This window comes from Melanotaenia boesemani, chromosome 7 (genome assembly GCF_017639745.1).
Source record: "Melanotaenia boesemani isolate fMelBoe1 chromosome 7, fMelBoe1.pri, whole genome shotgun sequence".
In the NCBI taxonomy this organism is placed as follows: domain Eukaryota; kingdom Metazoa; phylum Chordata; class Actinopteri; order Atheriniformes; family Melanotaeniidae; genus Melanotaenia; species Melanotaenia boesemani.
In genome coordinates this window covers 35750945-35770109 of record NC_055688.1, presented here as the reverse complement: position 1 = coordinate 35770109, position 19165 = coordinate 35750945, and the positions used below count along the sequence as shown (strand labels likewise).

Below are 19165 nucleotides of genomic sequence, written 5' to 3'. Positions count from 1 at the left end.
ATGTGTGTTACAATGCAATGACAGCTGACATGTGCTGTGAGTTTGCATCAGATTAAGACTTGCGCCAAGTCTGTTTCTGCTGCTGTTCAGCAGTTTTACCATCAAACTGTGCAGTTCCACTGTGGTTCTTTTAAAATGTTCAGTAGACAGACACAGAGGCACACTCACACATGGACAGGAGAAGAGACGAGGGTATGCAAAGATGTTGTAAAATGGGGGATAGGTAGATGGAGTGGGTGGAATAAAAGGAGATACAGAGAAGAGATTTGGAGATTGAAAGAGGAACAGGAAGATATAGAAAGTAGGAGAGATGCCAGGATTCAACCAGCTGCATGTGACAGGTGTAGAAGTCTCTGATTTACATACAGGGTGCACCATTTACTTGGTGCCTCAACACCTTCCTAATGTGCCATCATCCTAATGTGTACACAGTGAGTAAAGTTTAAGTTTTCTTTTATTTTTATTTCTCCTTGTACTCTGATAATATTTCTTTTACCCCTGTTGTGATTAGCTTGTTTAACTTTGAGAAAAGTTGTCTACTTGGACCAGATTCAACTTCTTGTGCCAAGAAGCTCCAGTGAGCACAGCTCACCCATATATTGTAGATTAGGGGAGTCCAGTCCCTGAGATCTAATATCCTGCAACTTTTGGATACGTAGCTTCTCCAACACACCTGAATCAAATGAATGTCTCGTTACCGGGTCTCTGCAGAGCTGAATGACATGCGGATGAGGGAATTGAGCTATTTGATTCAGGTGTGTTGGATGAGGGATGCCTCTTCCTGGCAGCGGTACATTCCTCATGAACACTACATTAGCATGTGTGCACTTCAAGATTGCTGAATTGTAAAGTGCAATACAAAAAAAAAATGTTACTTCTTCATTGTCACCATCAACATTACGTCAAAACCGGCGGCACCGGCTCCATGCCATCAGGTGAGAGATGGCCTCACGTGATACCTGACATCATGAATGACGAGATGTTTATCTTGGAAGTGGAAAATCTACGACACCACACATCCCTACTAGAAAGAAATAAAGAGCAAGCAAATGAGACCCAGTCGGACTGGCCAAATATCCTTCTGCTGGTTTATTGTTCTCTTTAAATGCCCATAAGTCCACCAGTAATTACGGAATGTTGCATTTCTGGCATGAGTGAGAGGCGCTTTGCTCTGAAACGCTTCTGGTGTGAAGGTGCCAGGCGGAAAGCTCAATGTCGCCGCTCCGCGGGGTACGAGGCAATAATGCACCCAAACGTCTCAAACCCATCTCTAAGATCATGAAGTGAAATCTTCAGGCAACTCAGGAAAGTGTAATTGTTGCGTACTAATTCTTTGTTCTGTCTTTTGCAGGAATATACCTTCTTTCTATAAAAGCGAGTTGTACTTTTCCCCATCTCTCCCTCCCTCTCTGTAGGATGCTGTCAGTGAACAGGTGTGCAGCTACTTCCCTTTATTAATGACAGGCAGGAGGAAAGCAAAGGGGACTGTGTGTGTGTGTGTGTGTGTGTGTGTGTGTGTGTGTGTGTGTGTGTGTGTGTGTGTGTGTGTGTGTGTGTGTGTGTGTAACACACTAGAGAACTGACAAATGTGGTAGTGACTGTGCGGCACGCTCCATCGACACAGTGACAAATGGATGGAGCAGGAGGCGTGTATATATATAAATACACGCTCCGGCACAAAGAAGCAGGTTGACAGAGGACAATGTTTTTAGAGCTTAAAAGTTGTTTGGTTCCACTCAGAAGAAATCTTTCTTACATTTAAAGATATATATCTCCTGTCCATACTTTTGATGGAGCATTGCAGTTCTATTAAGTTTTTTTATATATATATAGTCCTTTTATTAGGGAAAAAAACATTGCTAGGAATACTTTTAACAGCTCATTATTTTATGATTAAAGTAACAAAACATAGTGAAACCTGCTGTAAAATATTTTAATTATAGCTTCTCTGGTTCCAAAGAAATCAGAAATGATAAATTTTTGCCTGATGAAAGAACTAAAAGAGAAAAAAAAAATCTAAAATGCTGCTTTATTAAGGGTACCTCTATAATAGACACATGTAAGGAAGCCTGGAACGGCCATATATGTATACACTACTGTTCAAAAGTTTGGGGTCACTTTGCCATGGGATTCAATAGGGAAGTGACCCCAAACTTTTGAACGGTAGTGTATATATATATATATATATATATATATATATATATATATACACGCATGCATGGCCACTTCTGCAGGTCATGGTCACACTGCAGTTTACAATAAAAAAAAAAACACCAGACATGAAAATATATACACTGAGTTACATTTAGTGCAAACAGGAAATACATCACCATCAGAGTATATATTAAACAAATAAGGTTTAAAAACTAAAATCTCTGTAAGTAATCCCATGAAATCCTGAACTTTTCACCTGAAACAGGATCATTGTTAAATAGACGTGCTGTGGACCAACTATCCTGCTTTTACTGGACCGTTGCTGATGTTTTTGCTGCAGCATCCCCTGCTGCTGGTGTACAGCATGTCTTCAGAGATTAAGTGTGTTACGTGTTAATGCAAAGAGATTAATCTGTGGAATTAATTCTTTTTTCGTAGACTCATTTCATGTCTTTTAAATGTTTTATGTATTCTTGCTGTTTGCACTTTGATCAGTACCTACTGTTTTTAAAGTGCTTTATAAATAAAGTGGGCTGGACACCAGCAGCAACATTATAAAATCAATTATTTTGGCAGAGAAGATGCCAATGTCAATATCTGAGACCGGAATGATATATTCCCCTTTTTTTGTGTTCAGTGCTTCACTATTGTTTATTTCTCTGTTTTAAGTTCTTAGAAACTAAACGTAAGGACTTGAGGCTTTATTTAGTCAGCCTTTCAACCTATTTTTACACGTTTTTATTCTTTTTATTGTAAAGTATCACTGCTGCATTTACAGCCCGTTCTCAAAAACTTGACTAATCACAGTGGAGTAATGTCACAGGTACAGTCCTTCCTTCATATAAGCAACGCTAAAAAAAGAAAAAAACCCTGCACATATGGTATTCTATAAATTTTTAGCTGCAGCAGTTGCTGTGGCAGAAACTTCTCCAACAGTTTTACTCACTATAAAATGATTCCTGAAACTCAGAAACAGCTGCACACTTTTTCCATTATTCAAAAGTTGGTATTAAAACATACATTCACTCCCTCCTTAATCCTGCTGCTTTGGAAAGATTAGAAACAGTCGTCATAAAAGCCATCTAGGACTTTTAATTTCCCACAAAGTGAGATCAACGACAAATAAAAACAGTTATGATGTGAATAAATATTAAATATGCCCTCCCTTTCTGGATATGAACCTGCCCAACCAGCTGAGATGAGATCAGATTTTAATGACCAACGATGGGAAAGTGTGATGCACGACGGCGCCATTAACACATATTATACATTCTAGCAGTTAACACAAATATTACAATTAAGAGGAAAAAGATGACATATGTAATAATAACATCTCTTCTGCTGCTTTCTCCTCCTCATTTTCTGTTTCCATGTTTTTGTCAGATTTGGAAAAATGAAATTGTGTTGTGTGTATTGATCCGGTTGCAGGCATGTTCTCCCGTGTGTTTTCTAATTGGACGGCTCTATTTACAGTCCTGATAACATTTCTCAATGTTGTGTTCTCCATCTCTTATTTATGCTGTCTTTGTTTTTGGTTTCTCTCAGTCCATATAGCTGGGTTTTGTTATCTTTTATTGTAAACAATTGTGACTTTATTCATTTATTTAAATAAATAAATAAGCTATAGTTTAACTAGCTACAGTTTAAAGATAAATCCAAAATTAGCTAAATATGTTATCCTTGTGACATATTTATTTGCACAATTTTTATTAATCTTTTTTTATTTTATGTAAATATTTAGGAATATTTACATATTTTAGAATATTTTTGTTTAAATAAAATTCATAATTTTTTTTTTTTTTTTTGGACCTTTTAAGGAAATCTCTTTTTCATGTTTTTAATGGAAAACAGTTTGCAGAACTTTTGGAGGTAACCATTTGGAAAATGATTCTTTAAAAGACAGAAAAGACATGAACTTATAAACATGCTTTACAAACGTTTTGTTTCTGTCAGTGTTGCTAATGTCTTAGAAGCTAACGCATAAAATAGTAGTGAGAGTTTTTATCTTAACTAAATCTTTATTTTAAGTTTAATTTTTCTGTCCATCTTCGAACTTCCTTCATTCTGTCTTCAGCCAGCTGGAGAGCAGCGGTCGTTTTCTACGTACAGCAGCTGGAGCAACTGTTTTTTTATAAATGAAACTGAACACTGTAAGATTCGAACATTTGTCCGCACGATGTCGTTTCACAGCTCAGGCAACTCAGCATATCACATGCAGAAATCCTCTGATGCGTGAATTATTTTTTTATTTACTATATTTTTCCTGTGTGGGAGGCAGTGGCTCAAGTGATAGGTGATAATTACCGTCCAATAATTGGAAGGTTGACGGTTCGACTCCCACTCCCCCCAGTAATCTGTCGTTGTGCCCTTGGGCAAGACACTTCACCCTCCTTGCCTCGTACGTCAGCATCGCTGGTGTGTGAATGTTGAGTGGTGGTCGGAGAGGCCGTAGACGCGGATTGGCTGCCGTGTTTCCGTCAGGCTTCCCCAGGGCAGCTGGGGCTACATGTAGCTTAGCATCACCGCGAAGGAGTGAGGAGCAGATGAATACAATGTAAACGCACTTTGAAAAGTGCTATAGAAATCAAATCCATTATTATATATAGACATGTACAGCGATGCTTTAATTTACGTTAATCTTTTTTGGCTTTTTATTTTTCTATTACTTTTAGCTCTTATGTAAAAGAATTTGTAAAACACTAATAATGATCAAAAATAATCATGTAGATAAATCTTTTCAATTAAAACAGCTGCATCATTTATTTAGTGTTGAACTTATTTATGTTTAGCTTGAAGGACAGAGGTTTACCTCCAGCTACTAACCCTTTCTCCTCGGTTGCATGGATATTTTGTCCTTGTCAAGGCTGCCAGCTGTCTCTATCATGATAGTGGGAGTGTTGTCATGTTGCTGCAGGAGAGGAAACCTTGTCAGCAGAGTGAGAATCAGAACAGCAGAGAAATTCTAGGTAAAAAACCAGAGTTCTTCTTCTGTTTTTAAGCTGTCAGTGTAAAATTGCTTCATAATTTTCTATTTATTTAACAATTTGTCATGGGATTGTGTTGAACTGGCTTAAAGAAAAGGAGGTCTGTGGACTGTAGTAAGATCTGTTTAATGGCAGAAACGACCCTAATTTTCTCAAACGCTAACATTACCTCAGGGGCGAGATGGATCATCATCTCCCTCATAATCTCATTTTTTATTTTAATTATACCAAGAACCACATTTAATTTGACATTGACTCATTGAAGTTGTAAATGCCCCAAACAGCTTTTTTTTTTTTTGTTTCTTCCTCCTTTAACCTTTTTTACTTGATATTGTTGTTCAACCAAAAGAAGCAGCTATGCAAACATTAACAACTCATATTATCTGTCCTTTCAACCACCGGTGCTTCCTTTGTGTTTATTTCCTTCTCCCTCCTTCCACTTTCTCTCTCTTCATCTGTCCATATATACTTCTCTTGGAGTTATTACAGCTAATAAAAAGGCCAATGTGTTCTGCTTCCCAGGAAAATGGGACTCATTTCTTCTCATTAAGTACTTCTTGACAAAACTCCTATTTTCTCTTACTTCCTCTTCATCCTCAATTCATTTATGTGCTTGCTCACGGGTCTACCTTGTCCTCTTTCTGTTTCATGACCTGATTTCCAAAACAGGCATTTTAAAGACATTGCAGAAAAGTCAAACTACACAGAAACCGTGAGCTTTTTTTTCTGTAACTCGGGTGCACGTGTGCACCAACAGTGTCAACAGGCCCATGGTGGGACTATAACTCAGCTGGAAAAGGTGCTGGGCCTTGTGTCTGAGCATTACCAATCAAATCACATGTTCTGTTTCTTTAAAGAAAGCACAGCTTGTTCCCGGGCACACTGACCATCTGGTAACAGAAAAAATGTAAAACACAAAAGCTTTTCTTTTTGAGGGGAATGATGGCGACAGTTAACCAAAAAGTGGGAATACACTGTTTCACAGGGAGGGAAAAGTCTCCTACTAGAGGGCAGTGAAGAGGTTAGAGTTAATCTCCGGCCTCTTATGTTTCACACAATAACAAACATGGCAACAATGGAGAAGACATAAAAAGAGGCAGCTCAGCAGGTGGAGGTGGTCTGTGCAGCCACTAAATACCGCACAACTTTTTCTTCTTCTGCACTCAAAAACAACTTTACCATGCCACCCGTTTACCATATGAATTCATCATGTTGACCTAAAAACAGATGTTGGTTGAAATCATGTCCAGTCAATTAGACTATATTGTGTAGTACATGCAAATCCATTTGCATCATGTCCAGCAAACATATTCTTTTCTTACAAACTGAACAGATGCCCACCTTATTTTTTTTTTATTTTTTATTTTTTCCGGTGGTACTGCTCTGTTTGCTATCATCCACAACCTCCCTGAAAACATGCCAAAATTCAGGATACAGAAGATGGATAGAAACATCTGTCCATGTACACATTTAGCCTAAATGAGGCTGTAGACTTTGGTCTTAAAGACCCACTCTGTCACTTTTCGACCTTAAAACTGCATTCTGGACTTGTTTGATTGCACAGTGACAGTTATTATGTGCATTTCTGAAGCCATCGCTGTCCAGCAGCATTCTGTGGCTGAGAAACTGCACAGTGCAACTTTTTCATCTGAAATGCTGCGTGGCATTGCAGCTGAGTTTCACTTTGCACATGGTGAGGGGTAGCCCAGTGGCAGCTAGGATGGGTTAAATGTAGAGAAAGAATTTCCCAGCTTGGAAATAATAAAGTATAATTAATAAATAAATACATTTTAAAAATGTCACACGCTAGCAAGCAAAAGTAAACAAACCAGCTATTTGGAACGTGCACCATGGCAGCAAGAGATACGAGTCAAGATAATTTATATTGTCTGGAGAGAGTACAGGTGGGATGAAGATGGTTGTTGGATTAACTGCTGATAGGGGACGTGTCACTGAGAAAATGACAGAAGTATTATATCATTAAAGGTTTAATTATGCATATGCCTGCTTATATCTGCATATTTTGCATTTAAAACTTTGGATATGATCTCAGAGGTGATCACATTAAATTATCAAGCTGCAATATGCAAGTAACTTGAAGGGAGGATATAAGGGCGGTGTAGGGAAAAATTTGACAGGACGTTACGCAACGACCAACACCTGCAAACGGAGTGTTTCTAAGACAAGACACGGTGTGCTTGGTTGGTTCTTATGTTATTCCTGTGTTCAGCACACTGTTTTTAAAGTGCTTTATAAACAAAGTTGGTTTAGCTTGACCTGACATGCCATCTCTGATACCTCTGTAGTTGTTTTTTTTATGCTGTCATCTCAAACTTAACCAAACGCTACTCTACTTTATTGTTGCCATGTTTATCATTTTGTTTACAACATAGACATATATATGTAGACAAGTGCTTCAGCCCCCTGCTGCTACGTGTCAACGCATCCGCCATCTTGGTCCTGGCAAGAGAGCTCATTAGATGGTGGTTGTTCAGTTCGAACTGGAATAAATATTACATGTTGGTAAAATTTTAGCTGATTGGCTTTTAATATTTGAGTTATTAAAAACGTTTAAAACTGGAACATAAATGTTTTTAATAACCACAGGCAGACGACCAATAGATAGTTTATTGGGTTTAATGTAAGTTAAATAAATAATGGGTGGGGGAAATTATTGTCAAAGAGAAGATGTGTTTGTGGTAGATGAGGTAGATTTTTCCAGTTTAATGCAATAAATATTATTTATATGTTAATCCTCTGGTTTTAAAGGCGTCCCCATAAAAAGTAGTGAAGCCTAATTTCTTCTACATTTATTGATTCATAAATAGATCTATTTTATCATGGCATAGTTAAATGCCCCTTCCCCCGCCCAACATTAGTAAATGTTATTATAGTAAACCCTGTGGTATTGGGTAAAGGCTCTCACATATAATCATCAATTTATACTAGAATAACATTGTATGACTGACAAGTGTCCAAAATAAGAAAACAAACAAACAAGCAAAGAAAAAGAAAGAAACACTGTTGTTCATTCTTGGTATTAAATCATTCCTGGGTGATCATGTATTATTAGTGTTACAGTTTGTTCTTTGGTTGTTTGGGATCACTTTTCCATTACATCCAATGGGAAAGTGATCCCAACTTTTGAGCGGTAATGCGTTTACGCCTGGAAATTCAGCCATTTTATCCAGTCTGAGTTCTCTAATGCGCCCCCTGGTGAAACTCTCTAGTAACAACTGTAATACACAAATAAATGAACAGTTATACTCAGGACGGAGACGATTGCCTGTGTTAATCCGGGTTTGAGAGCAATGACATTCTCAGCTTTACTCCATCACCCCCTCTCTCTCCCTAAATTTACTTTTTTACTTTATGAAAACATTGCTCGTCAGGGTCCTTTAAAATCTCTCTAAAGATATCATCTGATGTGGAAAAAGAAAAACCTTCATATATGAAGGATGAAGAACTGAAGGGGATGCTGTTGTCACTCACTTCTTGTTGCTTTATCATGTCCCACCAGGTGTTAGAAACAACATGCTATGTGTGTTTTTACCTTAGTCATTGTTCCGCAATGCACGCACATGCTCAGTCTACTGTACAACACACAGGTTAGGTCAGATGGTGTTTTCGCAGCAGCAGTTTTGCTTCAGATAAATGTCACGTTTCTTTTATCGTTCAGCAGCACAGCTGTGTGTCTGTGTGTGTGTTTTCTCATGTGACACTGAATAAATTTCAGTCTGTTTGGAAGCATTAGACAGAGGGCAGATTGTGGTCAACTCCATTTATTCAGCCCTGATGCATGTGTGTGAAGGGGTGTGTTAATATGAGCTGGAGTATTTTACGGTGCATGTTGGCTAGCTGTGTGTGGGTGTGTGTGTGTTGTGGCAGTACAAACCATGTATGCTGATAGATGCGGTTGTAACTCTATCACACTGAATGAAGGCCATAACCCGCACATGCATTACCATATTCATACAGCTAGCAGAATATATTGCCTCACTCTGTGTGTGTGTGTGTGTGCATGTGTGTGTGTGTGTGTGTGTGTGTGTGTGTGTGTGTGCGCGCGCGTGTGTGTGCATGTGTGTGTGGATTACCACTGATCTGTGCAGGAGTGCAACTTATTTTGAGGAGTCATTTTGAAAATGGCAAACACGGTCTGTCTCTAATGGTTCTCCTGGCATTCTTTCACATATGCACAAACACACACACACACACACACACACACACACACACACACACACACACACACACATGCGCACACACACACACACACACACATACATGCACATGCACACTGTGTCCTGCAGACATATATAAAACTCCATCTTGGCCAAAACCTATTCTCATAAAATGTGTTCAGAGAAAAGGAGTTACCATCAAATTGGCTGTGTTGAAATTGAACATCAGCACAAAACACTGGTGAAAATGGCGGGAACTCCCACACACACACACACACACTTTTCCTAGTCATTGTAATCTCGTTCTCTCACTTTCTTTCTCCCCTCTTCTCTACTTTCTTTCCCCCTCTTTCCTCCCCATCACCCAGGGTGCAGATTGCCTTGCAGTGGTGATAGACTTTTCTGTGTGTGTGTTTACTTGTCGTGTCTGTATGCCTCTGTTTTCGGTGTGTGTGCATGTCTGAATTCACCTGTTTGTGGGAGCCTGGATCGTTACCTGTGTGTGTGTGTATTTCTCTGTGTTTTTGGTCAGGTCAAGCTATTATTATGGCAGCAGCTGTAGTGGTATTGCAGGGGATTGTGGGTGGCGTGCAGACAGACTGGAGGCTCTGAAGGGCTTTAGATTTGAGTGGCAGAGCTGGACCAAAAACTCTCTTCACTCCTCCTGCTGTTAAATACAATAAAACATCTTTACTCTTTTCAGTTTTACTGTTACTATGAATATACACCAGTAACTGTGATGTAACTGTCAAAAGTACATCCCGTGGTCACAGGCATTATCCCTGGAGAAGGTAAATACATTTCACAAACTGTGCATGCTCCTAAAGTCGGTTAAAGTATGTTGGTTTTTGCCAGAAACTACTTGAAAGGGAAGTTTTGTAAAAGAAGGAATGAAGGAGGTGATGAGCTTTATTAAATCTTGCTGTGTGTGTTATAAGATGTAGACTACAAAGAATGAGGGTAATAGTTGTTTTTTTTGGGTTTTTTTTGCAATGCTGTATGCCAGGTGTGTCAAACTCTGGTGCTCGAGGACTGCAGCCCTGCAGGTTTTAGATGTTGCCCTGCATCAACTTACCAGACTCAAATTGATGGGTCATTGTGCAGAACTTGACGACATGCTGTCGGAGCCATTTGATTTAAAACAGGTGAGTTGGAGAATAAAAAAACATCTAAAACCTGCAGGACAGCGGCCCTCTAGTAACATTTAGTTATTGTTTTTGGCAGTTAATTTTTACCAAGTAACCAGACTGATCCTCTGGATCTTCTCAGTTCTGGTTCCCAAGTACCACTGCCCTGCACGTTTTAGATATTTTCCTACTCCAACACATTTGATTCACATTAATGGACCTTCCAATCAAGTTCCCTGCAAGAGTGGAAACATCTAAAACATGAAGGGCAGTGGTTCTGTGTCTGGGGACCCCTCTGTATGTTTTACATGCTTTCTTACCTCTTCAAAAAACCTGAGTCAAATGAACCCTTTAAAACCTGAGGTCCTCCAGTTGAGGGACTTTGAGAGGAGATGATGCCAAACTGCACATTTTGGAGAACTTCAATACTTTCTGTACTTTACTTTATCAGAGTTTGCCTTTGAGATATAGTTCACATATTGTACTACGATCTGACATTTGGTTAAGAGCTTCAGCTCTAAATGAAAGGGACATCCGTATTCATGTTTTTTCTAAGCCTGAAACTTTTATCATTTTGCTATGTGCCATCTTCCTTTATAGCTCATCACTAACACGTATACTTATATTTACACATATTTACTTAGCGAACCTCCCTTTCCTGTTACTCCAGAAGTATTCATGTCAACCTTGTAATTGCAGGAATATACTTGTTGTATTATGGGTGTGTAATTGTTGAGCAGATCTTCAGGACTGACCTTTGATGTTATTCAGGTACGTTGGAACAGGGGAATAGAAACTATGCCCATTCACGCACATGCTCAAACAGCACTTATATGGTTACATCCTAAAGGTTTTCTACTATTACTCACATTCATACCTCACATCGGGTTATTGGGGTTCAGTGTCTTGCCCAAAGACACTTCGGGGAAGTCAGGAGTTGTCAGGGGAAGCTTGAGATCAATCCACTGACTTTCTGGTTGAAGGACGACTGCTCTTCCTCCTCAGTCGGTGTTCCAGTTGAAAGCATCAACATATAGCTCAATAGATTTTTCCTTTTCTATTTATTCTGTTTTGTAAAAGTTTTGTATTTGTCTCTCGTAGAATGTAGGAGAGCCTGTGTGTGAATGTCCAGCATGTCTCCTCCTCTAATGTCAGTTTGGATGTTATTTTCTTGTTTGCAGACCAGTAAGCATAAACGTTGGTGGAGAGCTGTTGATTTTTTTTTTTTTTTAAGTGGAATACAACACAAGACTGCAAACCACAGTAACTGATGACAAAGCTCTCTTCATAAGGCATTATCGTTGGTGTAAACTCAGCAAGAAAACTGACATTTTTGCAAGAAATAAAATCTTCAGGGTCACCTCTTATGTCCAACTTGTCCCATACTGATGTTTGGTTAAGAGCTGTTTGAATGAGTTTTTGGCACACAGAGCATATTTTTATCATCACTTTAATACGCAAAGAAAACTGCTGCCTGTTGCCAGTTATCTGTCTGGGGTGGAAAGTGATGCACCAGCTGTGGAAGTAAACAGACAGAAAAATGTAATTCTGCAATGCTTGAATTGCAGCAACTTACACCACTTATGTAGAGTTCAGGGGGGACATTTGGCTCCTAAGGATATCTTCTTCAGCCTTATAATAAGATTAGAACTTCGCTGATCCCCATAAAGGAAGTTTGTAAAATATACATCCCTCAGATAATCTGCTAATTTTCCCTTTATTGCTGTCTCTTTTATTCTTTTTCTTTTAGCTTTTAATTTATTCCTCCTGTTTAATAACATTGTTCAGTTAAAGTTTGGCAGTAAAATATCTGCTGGACAAAAGAAAGGCACCAGGGTTAAGTATTAAAAAGCATATTGAAATACATTTTATTCCAAACCCTATGCTGATATTTTTCATGTTACCATAGTAACATATGCAGAAGGTTTCAAATTGACAGCTTGGAATGTCCTGCACATCCTGAATGTTTTGGAAGTTCCCTCAGCTTTCAGTTCCTGATGCACCAAACTCCCGACCAAGCATCAGTATGTGATGAGTTAGGACTGATGACATGCTGGATAATAACTCATTAATTAATCTGATATCAGTCTTAAAGATTAATAATAATAATAATAATACAGCTTTAAATAAAATGTTCAACTTTACATATGCAGTTCAGCACCATGGACAGTGATCCCCAGGAGGCAGTAAAAAAAAATCTGATCTGTTTATGCTCTTTAAAGGAATAAAAAAAGTTTAGTTATTCCACAGAGAAACAAATAAAGGCTTATTTCAACTGTTGAAAGGTGGGCATACACTGTGCTGTGCTCTTCTGAGTGTGATATGCAGACACAGGCTAGGAAAACATTGTTATTCTGCTAGTTAGAGACAAAGTGACAGAGACGAATCCACGAATGAGTGAACAGAGAAACCAGCAGGGAGGAATACGCCACATTAGACACAGACTCACATTTACACACCAAGCTTCAGATAGCATACCTCACACCAGCATGCTATCTGAGAGAACACACTGGGACTGCATTTATGGTCAGTTAAATAAATTTTAAAAAGACATTTAACACAGTCAAGTATTCTTAGCTGTGATTAAGCTAAATGTTTGTGTGAAAATGATCAAAACGTGAAGGATAGACAACACTAAATGTGCATACAGGTGACTCAGTTTAAAGTTCTCATCAGCCTTCTAAATAAGCAGTAAAACACTCACCGACTACTTCTTTAGGTACGCTTGTTCACTTTGCTCGTCAGGACAAATATCTAATTAGCCAATCACATTACTGCAACTCAGTGCATTTAGTCATGTAAACATGGTCAAGACAACAAGCTGAAGTTTTAAACTGAGCAACAGAATGAGGAAGAAAGGAGATTTAAGTGACTTTGAACATGGCATGGTGTTAACTCAACCACTGGTTCCAACCAAAGTGTGCAGAATATGCAGCAGAAGACACACCGGGTGCATCCTGTCAGCTAAGAACAGGAAACTGAGGCTACAATTCACACACACTCACCAAACATTCACAGCCACCAGATCTCAGTCCAGTAGAGCAGCTTTGGGATGTGGTGAAACAGGAGAGTCTTGTTATGGATGAATAAAGGCCGTTCTAAAGGGAAAAGGCGGTCCATCCCGGTAATAGCAAGGTGGACCTGGGAAAGTTAAATTAATTCTGGATTCGCTGTTGTTTGCTATAAAGGAAGGCAGTTACATTTGTTTCTTTAATCATTTGTAAAAAGATTTCCGTCTCCTCTCATCACGTGACCCCCTACGTCCCGCCCGGTGACATGTAAATGCGGAAAAAGTGTTTCCATTACACTCATACTATTATATCGATATGTCTGAAAACGAGTGTAAAAACATTTTTAGCGACATTTGAGATGTTTTTTTTTAAATATAGGTGTTTCCATTACTAGTTTTTTATTGTGATATTTAGGTTTTGTGCAGTTCTAGGGCTAATGGAAATGTAGCTAATGATGACATATCTCCAAGCTTAAGACAACAAGTCCTACAGTCAGACATTCATTAAACATTTTCCTCTATAACTGTTATTAAAGGAACTGGTGAGTGTTGGATCGGGGGATGAAATAAATCTGATAAAAGTCTTATTTTCTCTTGTGAAACAAACAAAACATTTCTATTAGATTGTGGGTTTTTTTTCTATTATTTCCATCATTGTACTAAAATGTTAGAACAAAACAAAATGAGCTTTTGCCAGAGGCAGAATCATTTTAAAACCCATTCTGCAGTATCAAAAACAAGCAATTGTTTTGATATTAGTTTCTACAAATTAACTGACTGTCATTTTAAAATCTGCAGGTCGCTAAAAATTCTTTCTATGTTCAGAAAAATTAGACAAACGGCACAAAGACTTACTCTGTCTTTGAGTTTGTGATTTTGAGTCAGTGTGTGTGTGTGTGTGTGTGTGGGTGTGTGTTTGTGTGTGTGTTGCTTAAATCTCTGTACTTTTCCAGCTTATGATACTTTGCTGTTTATCCAGAGTTATTTTCATTCTGCCATTTGGGGGCATCCATACGCAGATAGACCGATGGAAATGATGTATGTGTCTATGCTAACACCTCACCCACAAGCTTAAAATGTCTAGAGACACATGCAGCTGCACTCTCCAGTACACACATGTGCACTGCAGCTTTATTTACACACACACACACACGCACAGCCAGTCATGCTCTTAGACATATCAGAAAACATGCTCAAGCATGTGTAGGGATGATGATAATAGCATTATTAGGAATTTACTTTGTTTATGACATGCAGCTACATATGTCCCCTTTGTTCTAATGTGTTTTAGCATGCACATGTGTGTGTGTGTGTGTGTGTGTGTGTGTGTGTGTTTGTTCAAGTGTGTCTGACCTGTGTTAAAAATTGTCCAGAACAAAAAGCATTAGTCCAGTAGAGCAAACTAATGTGATTTTCTATTAATGTGATGCCCTGGGTGCATCCTGTATGTGTGTGTGTGTGTGTGTGTGTGTGTGCGAGAGAGAGAGAGAGAGAGAGAGAGTGTTGGGTGTTGAAAGGAGGGCATTCACACCTTCAGTTTAAGTTCGCTCATTAATTTACAACCACCAAGACAGACTGGCCCATTAATTACTTAATTTCTGGCACACATAACAAATAACATCCAGACCTGTTCTCCTTCACACACATGTAAAATAATAAACAGGCATACATCCGTGTGCTTATACACACACACACACACACACACAACTTTGAGTTTTTCTATCCATCGGCCACATCAGTGATCAAACAACTTCTGTTAGACACGGTGTGTGTGTAGGTGTGTAACATTGTGGCAGACATGAATGAGTACTAATTTGTGAGGGTGAGGGAGTGATTGCATGTGCAATAAATCTGCGCTCGTGTGCAGCCGTGTTAAATCTCTCCTGCCACCGTATGACTTAATGCATACTGCTAAATCTATAAATGTAACCAATTAAGTGTGTGGCTGTAAATTTGAAGTGTAAACTAATGCAAATGAAGCCCCTAAATCTTTGGCAGTGACTTTACTCAACACAAATTACACCTGAAACGTTCTACAGGGTGATAAAACATGTTTACACTAATGTACAGTGGAAGCCACACCAGTGATTCACAAGCAAGATCAATTATAACATCCGGAAAGAGCAGGAGAGGCAAATTTCATTCACAGAAGCTCAGGTGCGATGAATCAGGAAGCTACAACACGAGCTAGGTAACACACACACACACACACACACACACACGCGCACACAGAAAACAGGTGTTTGCCAATATCCAGTACAGATGTGCCTTTTCTTTCTTGACTAAATGTTTCCTTTAAGAAGGGATTTATGTTACTGGAGTTAGAGTCACTACAATTCAATTCAGCTTTATTTATACAGAGCGAATTCAAAACAGTCATCAAAAGTCACTGTTAAAGAGTCCAATTTACTGTTATCCAGCTATAATGCAATTAAAAATAAATCTGTTATATGATACATATTAGTCCAATTTCTAATAATTGTGCCAGTGGATTGCTTCGATTCTTTTCAGTTCAATCCTCCATCCTGAGCTGCAGGAAGCAACAGTGAAGAAGAAAAACAGAATCTGCCTCAACTGGTTGAAAGTGGAACCTATCCGATAATTATGACTTAAATCAGCCTGCTGTGCTTCCTTTTGTTCTGGGAACATGTTCCAGCATGTCCTGGTCTGACTTTATTGGTATCTAAGCCACTTATCATACAGGACTTACTTTTGCTGGGTGTGGTATGATGATGATGGTGGACCAAAAATATAGGAAATAAATTATATAGTAAATTATTATTTGTATTTAGATTCAGATTTTTTTATTAGTCCCACAGTGGGGAAATTCACAGTATAACAGCAAAAAGACACACAGTGGAAAATAAATAGTAGGAAATGCCAGACATAGAATAAGATAAAAAAAAAGAAAATAAGATATTTAGCATACAAATCTAAAAAAAGATCTTTTAAATAATTATGTACCTCTCCTTCACACACCGTGGATGGAGCAGCCGGTCCCTGGAGGAGCTACACTGTGCTGTCAAAGTGTCCTGTAGAGGGTGGGACATGTTGTTTAACAGGGACAGCTTAGAAAAGTCATCCATTCATTTCCCACCACCTCCACTGAATCCAGGGGGCATCCGAGGACAGAGTTGCCCCTCCTGACCAGGCTGTCCATTCTCCTCCTGTCCCTCTCCATGATGCTGCTGGCCTACCAGACTATTCCATAAAAGATAGCTGATGCCACCACAGAGTCATAAAATGTCCTGAGGTGTGGTCCCTGCACTCCAAAAGACATCAGCCTCCTGAGCAGCCTCCTGTTGCCCTTCTTGACCATATCGTTGGTGTTGCCATATTGTCATTTAGGTGAACGCCCAGGTCTTGTAGGACTTCACAGTGTCAGCGTCTGTTCCCTGATGGCTCACCGGCGCAGGTGGAGAGTGGCTACGCTTACGGCATCATCGACCAGGGTTGTAGGCGAACTGCTGCAGGTCCATGAAAGGGCTTGCCGCCGGGCGCAGATGGGCGAGGACCAGTCTCTCCAGCATCTTCATCAGATGAGATGTCAGAGCTACTGGGTTGTAGCTGTTGAGCTCCTTGCGGTGCGGTGACTTTGGCACTGGGACGATGCAGGACATCTTCCAGAGCTGTGTGCTTATCTAACCTTCAGCATGAAAACATCTGAGTAACAGCTTGAACTAGTTTTTAATAAACTGAGTTTAGATTGCAAGCATGAAACAGTGTTCGGCTGAGAGCCAATATATTTGTCTGTTGTATTTAGATTTAATGTCTGTTTCAACCTAAAACACATGATCATGACGTTGCCAAATGTCTGAATATCAAAATCAAATTCCCATTTTTCTGGTCCAATAATTGCTCACATTTTGCCAAGTGTGTTTCCCTCCACACAAAAGTAATCATCTTACATTCAGAGAAAACAAAGACAACTAGAATCTGATAAATGTTAGACGGGATGGAGAGTGTCAGCACCGTGGGTTAACAGCATATTGTTCTGGTTTGAGACACGATGCGTGATTTGTGTAAAACTGGGTCAGTCCAGCGCCACAGAGCAATTTATATTTTAACTGTGAAAATCTGGACCCTGTTTGATTTCATTCTGAGCACATTTTGTGTTTTTATACTCTGACAATATACATCGTGGAGGTTGCTGGATATTTCATAATAAATGATAGTAGAATGAGACAAAGGAGGATTTCTGAGGCAGCTGGCAGGTTCACATGTTGTGCTGTTGCAGGTGAGAAGCTGTAATCCTTGTGGTGACAGTTGAGAGTCTATCTGAGCCACAAACTATGAGGAAGAAAGACAGCAAAAGAGCAAAAGATTGTAAAGAAAAGGGAAAAAAAAGAGCCTAGAGGGAGAGAAGGGGTGGAGGGGGAAATGAGAGCGAAGGAGGGATGGCCATTTGGGAAAGCTCCTTGTCATTTTTGGGTATTGACCTTTTCAGTCTCAGCTGCTCCTTCTTGTCTTTTGTCTATAACTTGTGTTTCGTTCCGGTTGACCCAGCCTCACCCGCCATAGCTGCAGCCACGCTGTTCATTTCATTTGACCTCCTCTCATTTTTATTGTCACCAGCCCCTCACACTTGTCCGTCAATAGTTAACGTTTTTTCTGGTTTTGTAGAAAAACACAGTATGAAGACAATGTTTTTTGTTTCTTTTTTCACAAGGTGTTTAATTCCAGCTCATACATGTTCTTTTTATTGCTTCACTCTATCTGCTTCTACATAAATTACATAGGAATAGAAGATGTTAGTTTTTCGGCATCCTTCTGAAATCTAGATTGTTTTTTTATTACCTTGAAGAAAAAGAAATAAGTCGGATAAAACTCTCCCTGTCATTCAGTTTCTATCTTTTCCCCATTGAGTATTTACTATATCTAAAATTTATTTATTTATTTTTATTTTCTGAGGTTTGTTTGATGACTGATTATTTTTTTGAGTTTGCACAGTTGTGCTCTGTTTTTTTTTTTTCTTTTTTTTTTAAGCTTCCTCTGAATATTTCTCTGTTTTTCCGTTTCTCTCTCCTCTCAGTGGATGGATGCATCGACTGGTCAGTGGACCTGAAGGAGTACCACGTTCTGGCTGGTGAGCCTGTTCGGGTCAAATGTGCCTTGTTCTACAGCTACATACGAACCAACTACACGATGGCCACCAACGCCAAGCTGCGCCTCATCTGGTACAAGAACAAAGGCGATGCAGAGGTAAGATGGGCGGGATTTACAGGGACAGACAGGAGGAATGAGATGATGGATGGGAGGCAGGAATTAGAAGTAAAAGAAGTTTCAAGCCTGTTGTTGTGATATATCTTGTTGCTGCTGCTTTGGTAATATTTTTTTAGGATCTGATGATTGTTAGCTTAGTTTACCTGTTAAAGCTGTAAGATGTTATCTGTGTTTCTGTGCAGGTGTAGCAGTTGGTTGTGGTGTTAGCTTGGATTGAAGGGTTGTTGCTTCTATCTACTGTATCTGTCTGCTCTTCATTTTTTCTACTTTCCTTTTTACTTCTCTTCATTATTCTCCTTTTTTTTAAAGGCAGTTGTCTATGGAGCAGAAATATATTAAAAACCTACAGAGCTGCAGCCCTTGTAGGACAGAATTGAGTAGTCCTGGTCTATACTTTTACTTAAGTACAGCTTAAGTTTGTGTTTTTCTTCCACCGCTGGCTAATGACGAAGAATAAATGAAGATGGCATAAAGGAAAAAAAGTTTCAG

At 39.1% G+C, this 19165-nt stretch overlaps 1 protein-coding gene across 4 annotated transcripts in view; it reads left to right on the top strand.

The window, feature by feature from the left end:
- Positions 1–19165, top strand: part of il1rapl2 (interleukin 1 receptor accessory protein-like 2) — a 494907-nt gene that overhangs the window by 294638 nt on the left and 181104 nt on the right. For all 4 annotated transcript variants that reach the window (XM_041990452.1, XM_041990450.1, XM_041990449.1 and 1 more), the window contains exon 3: positions 18486–18655. In XM_041990452.1, the coding sequence (XP_041846386.1) occupies positions 18486–18655 (170 nt within the window). The remainder of the gene's footprint in view (positions 1–18485; positions 18656–19165) is intronic.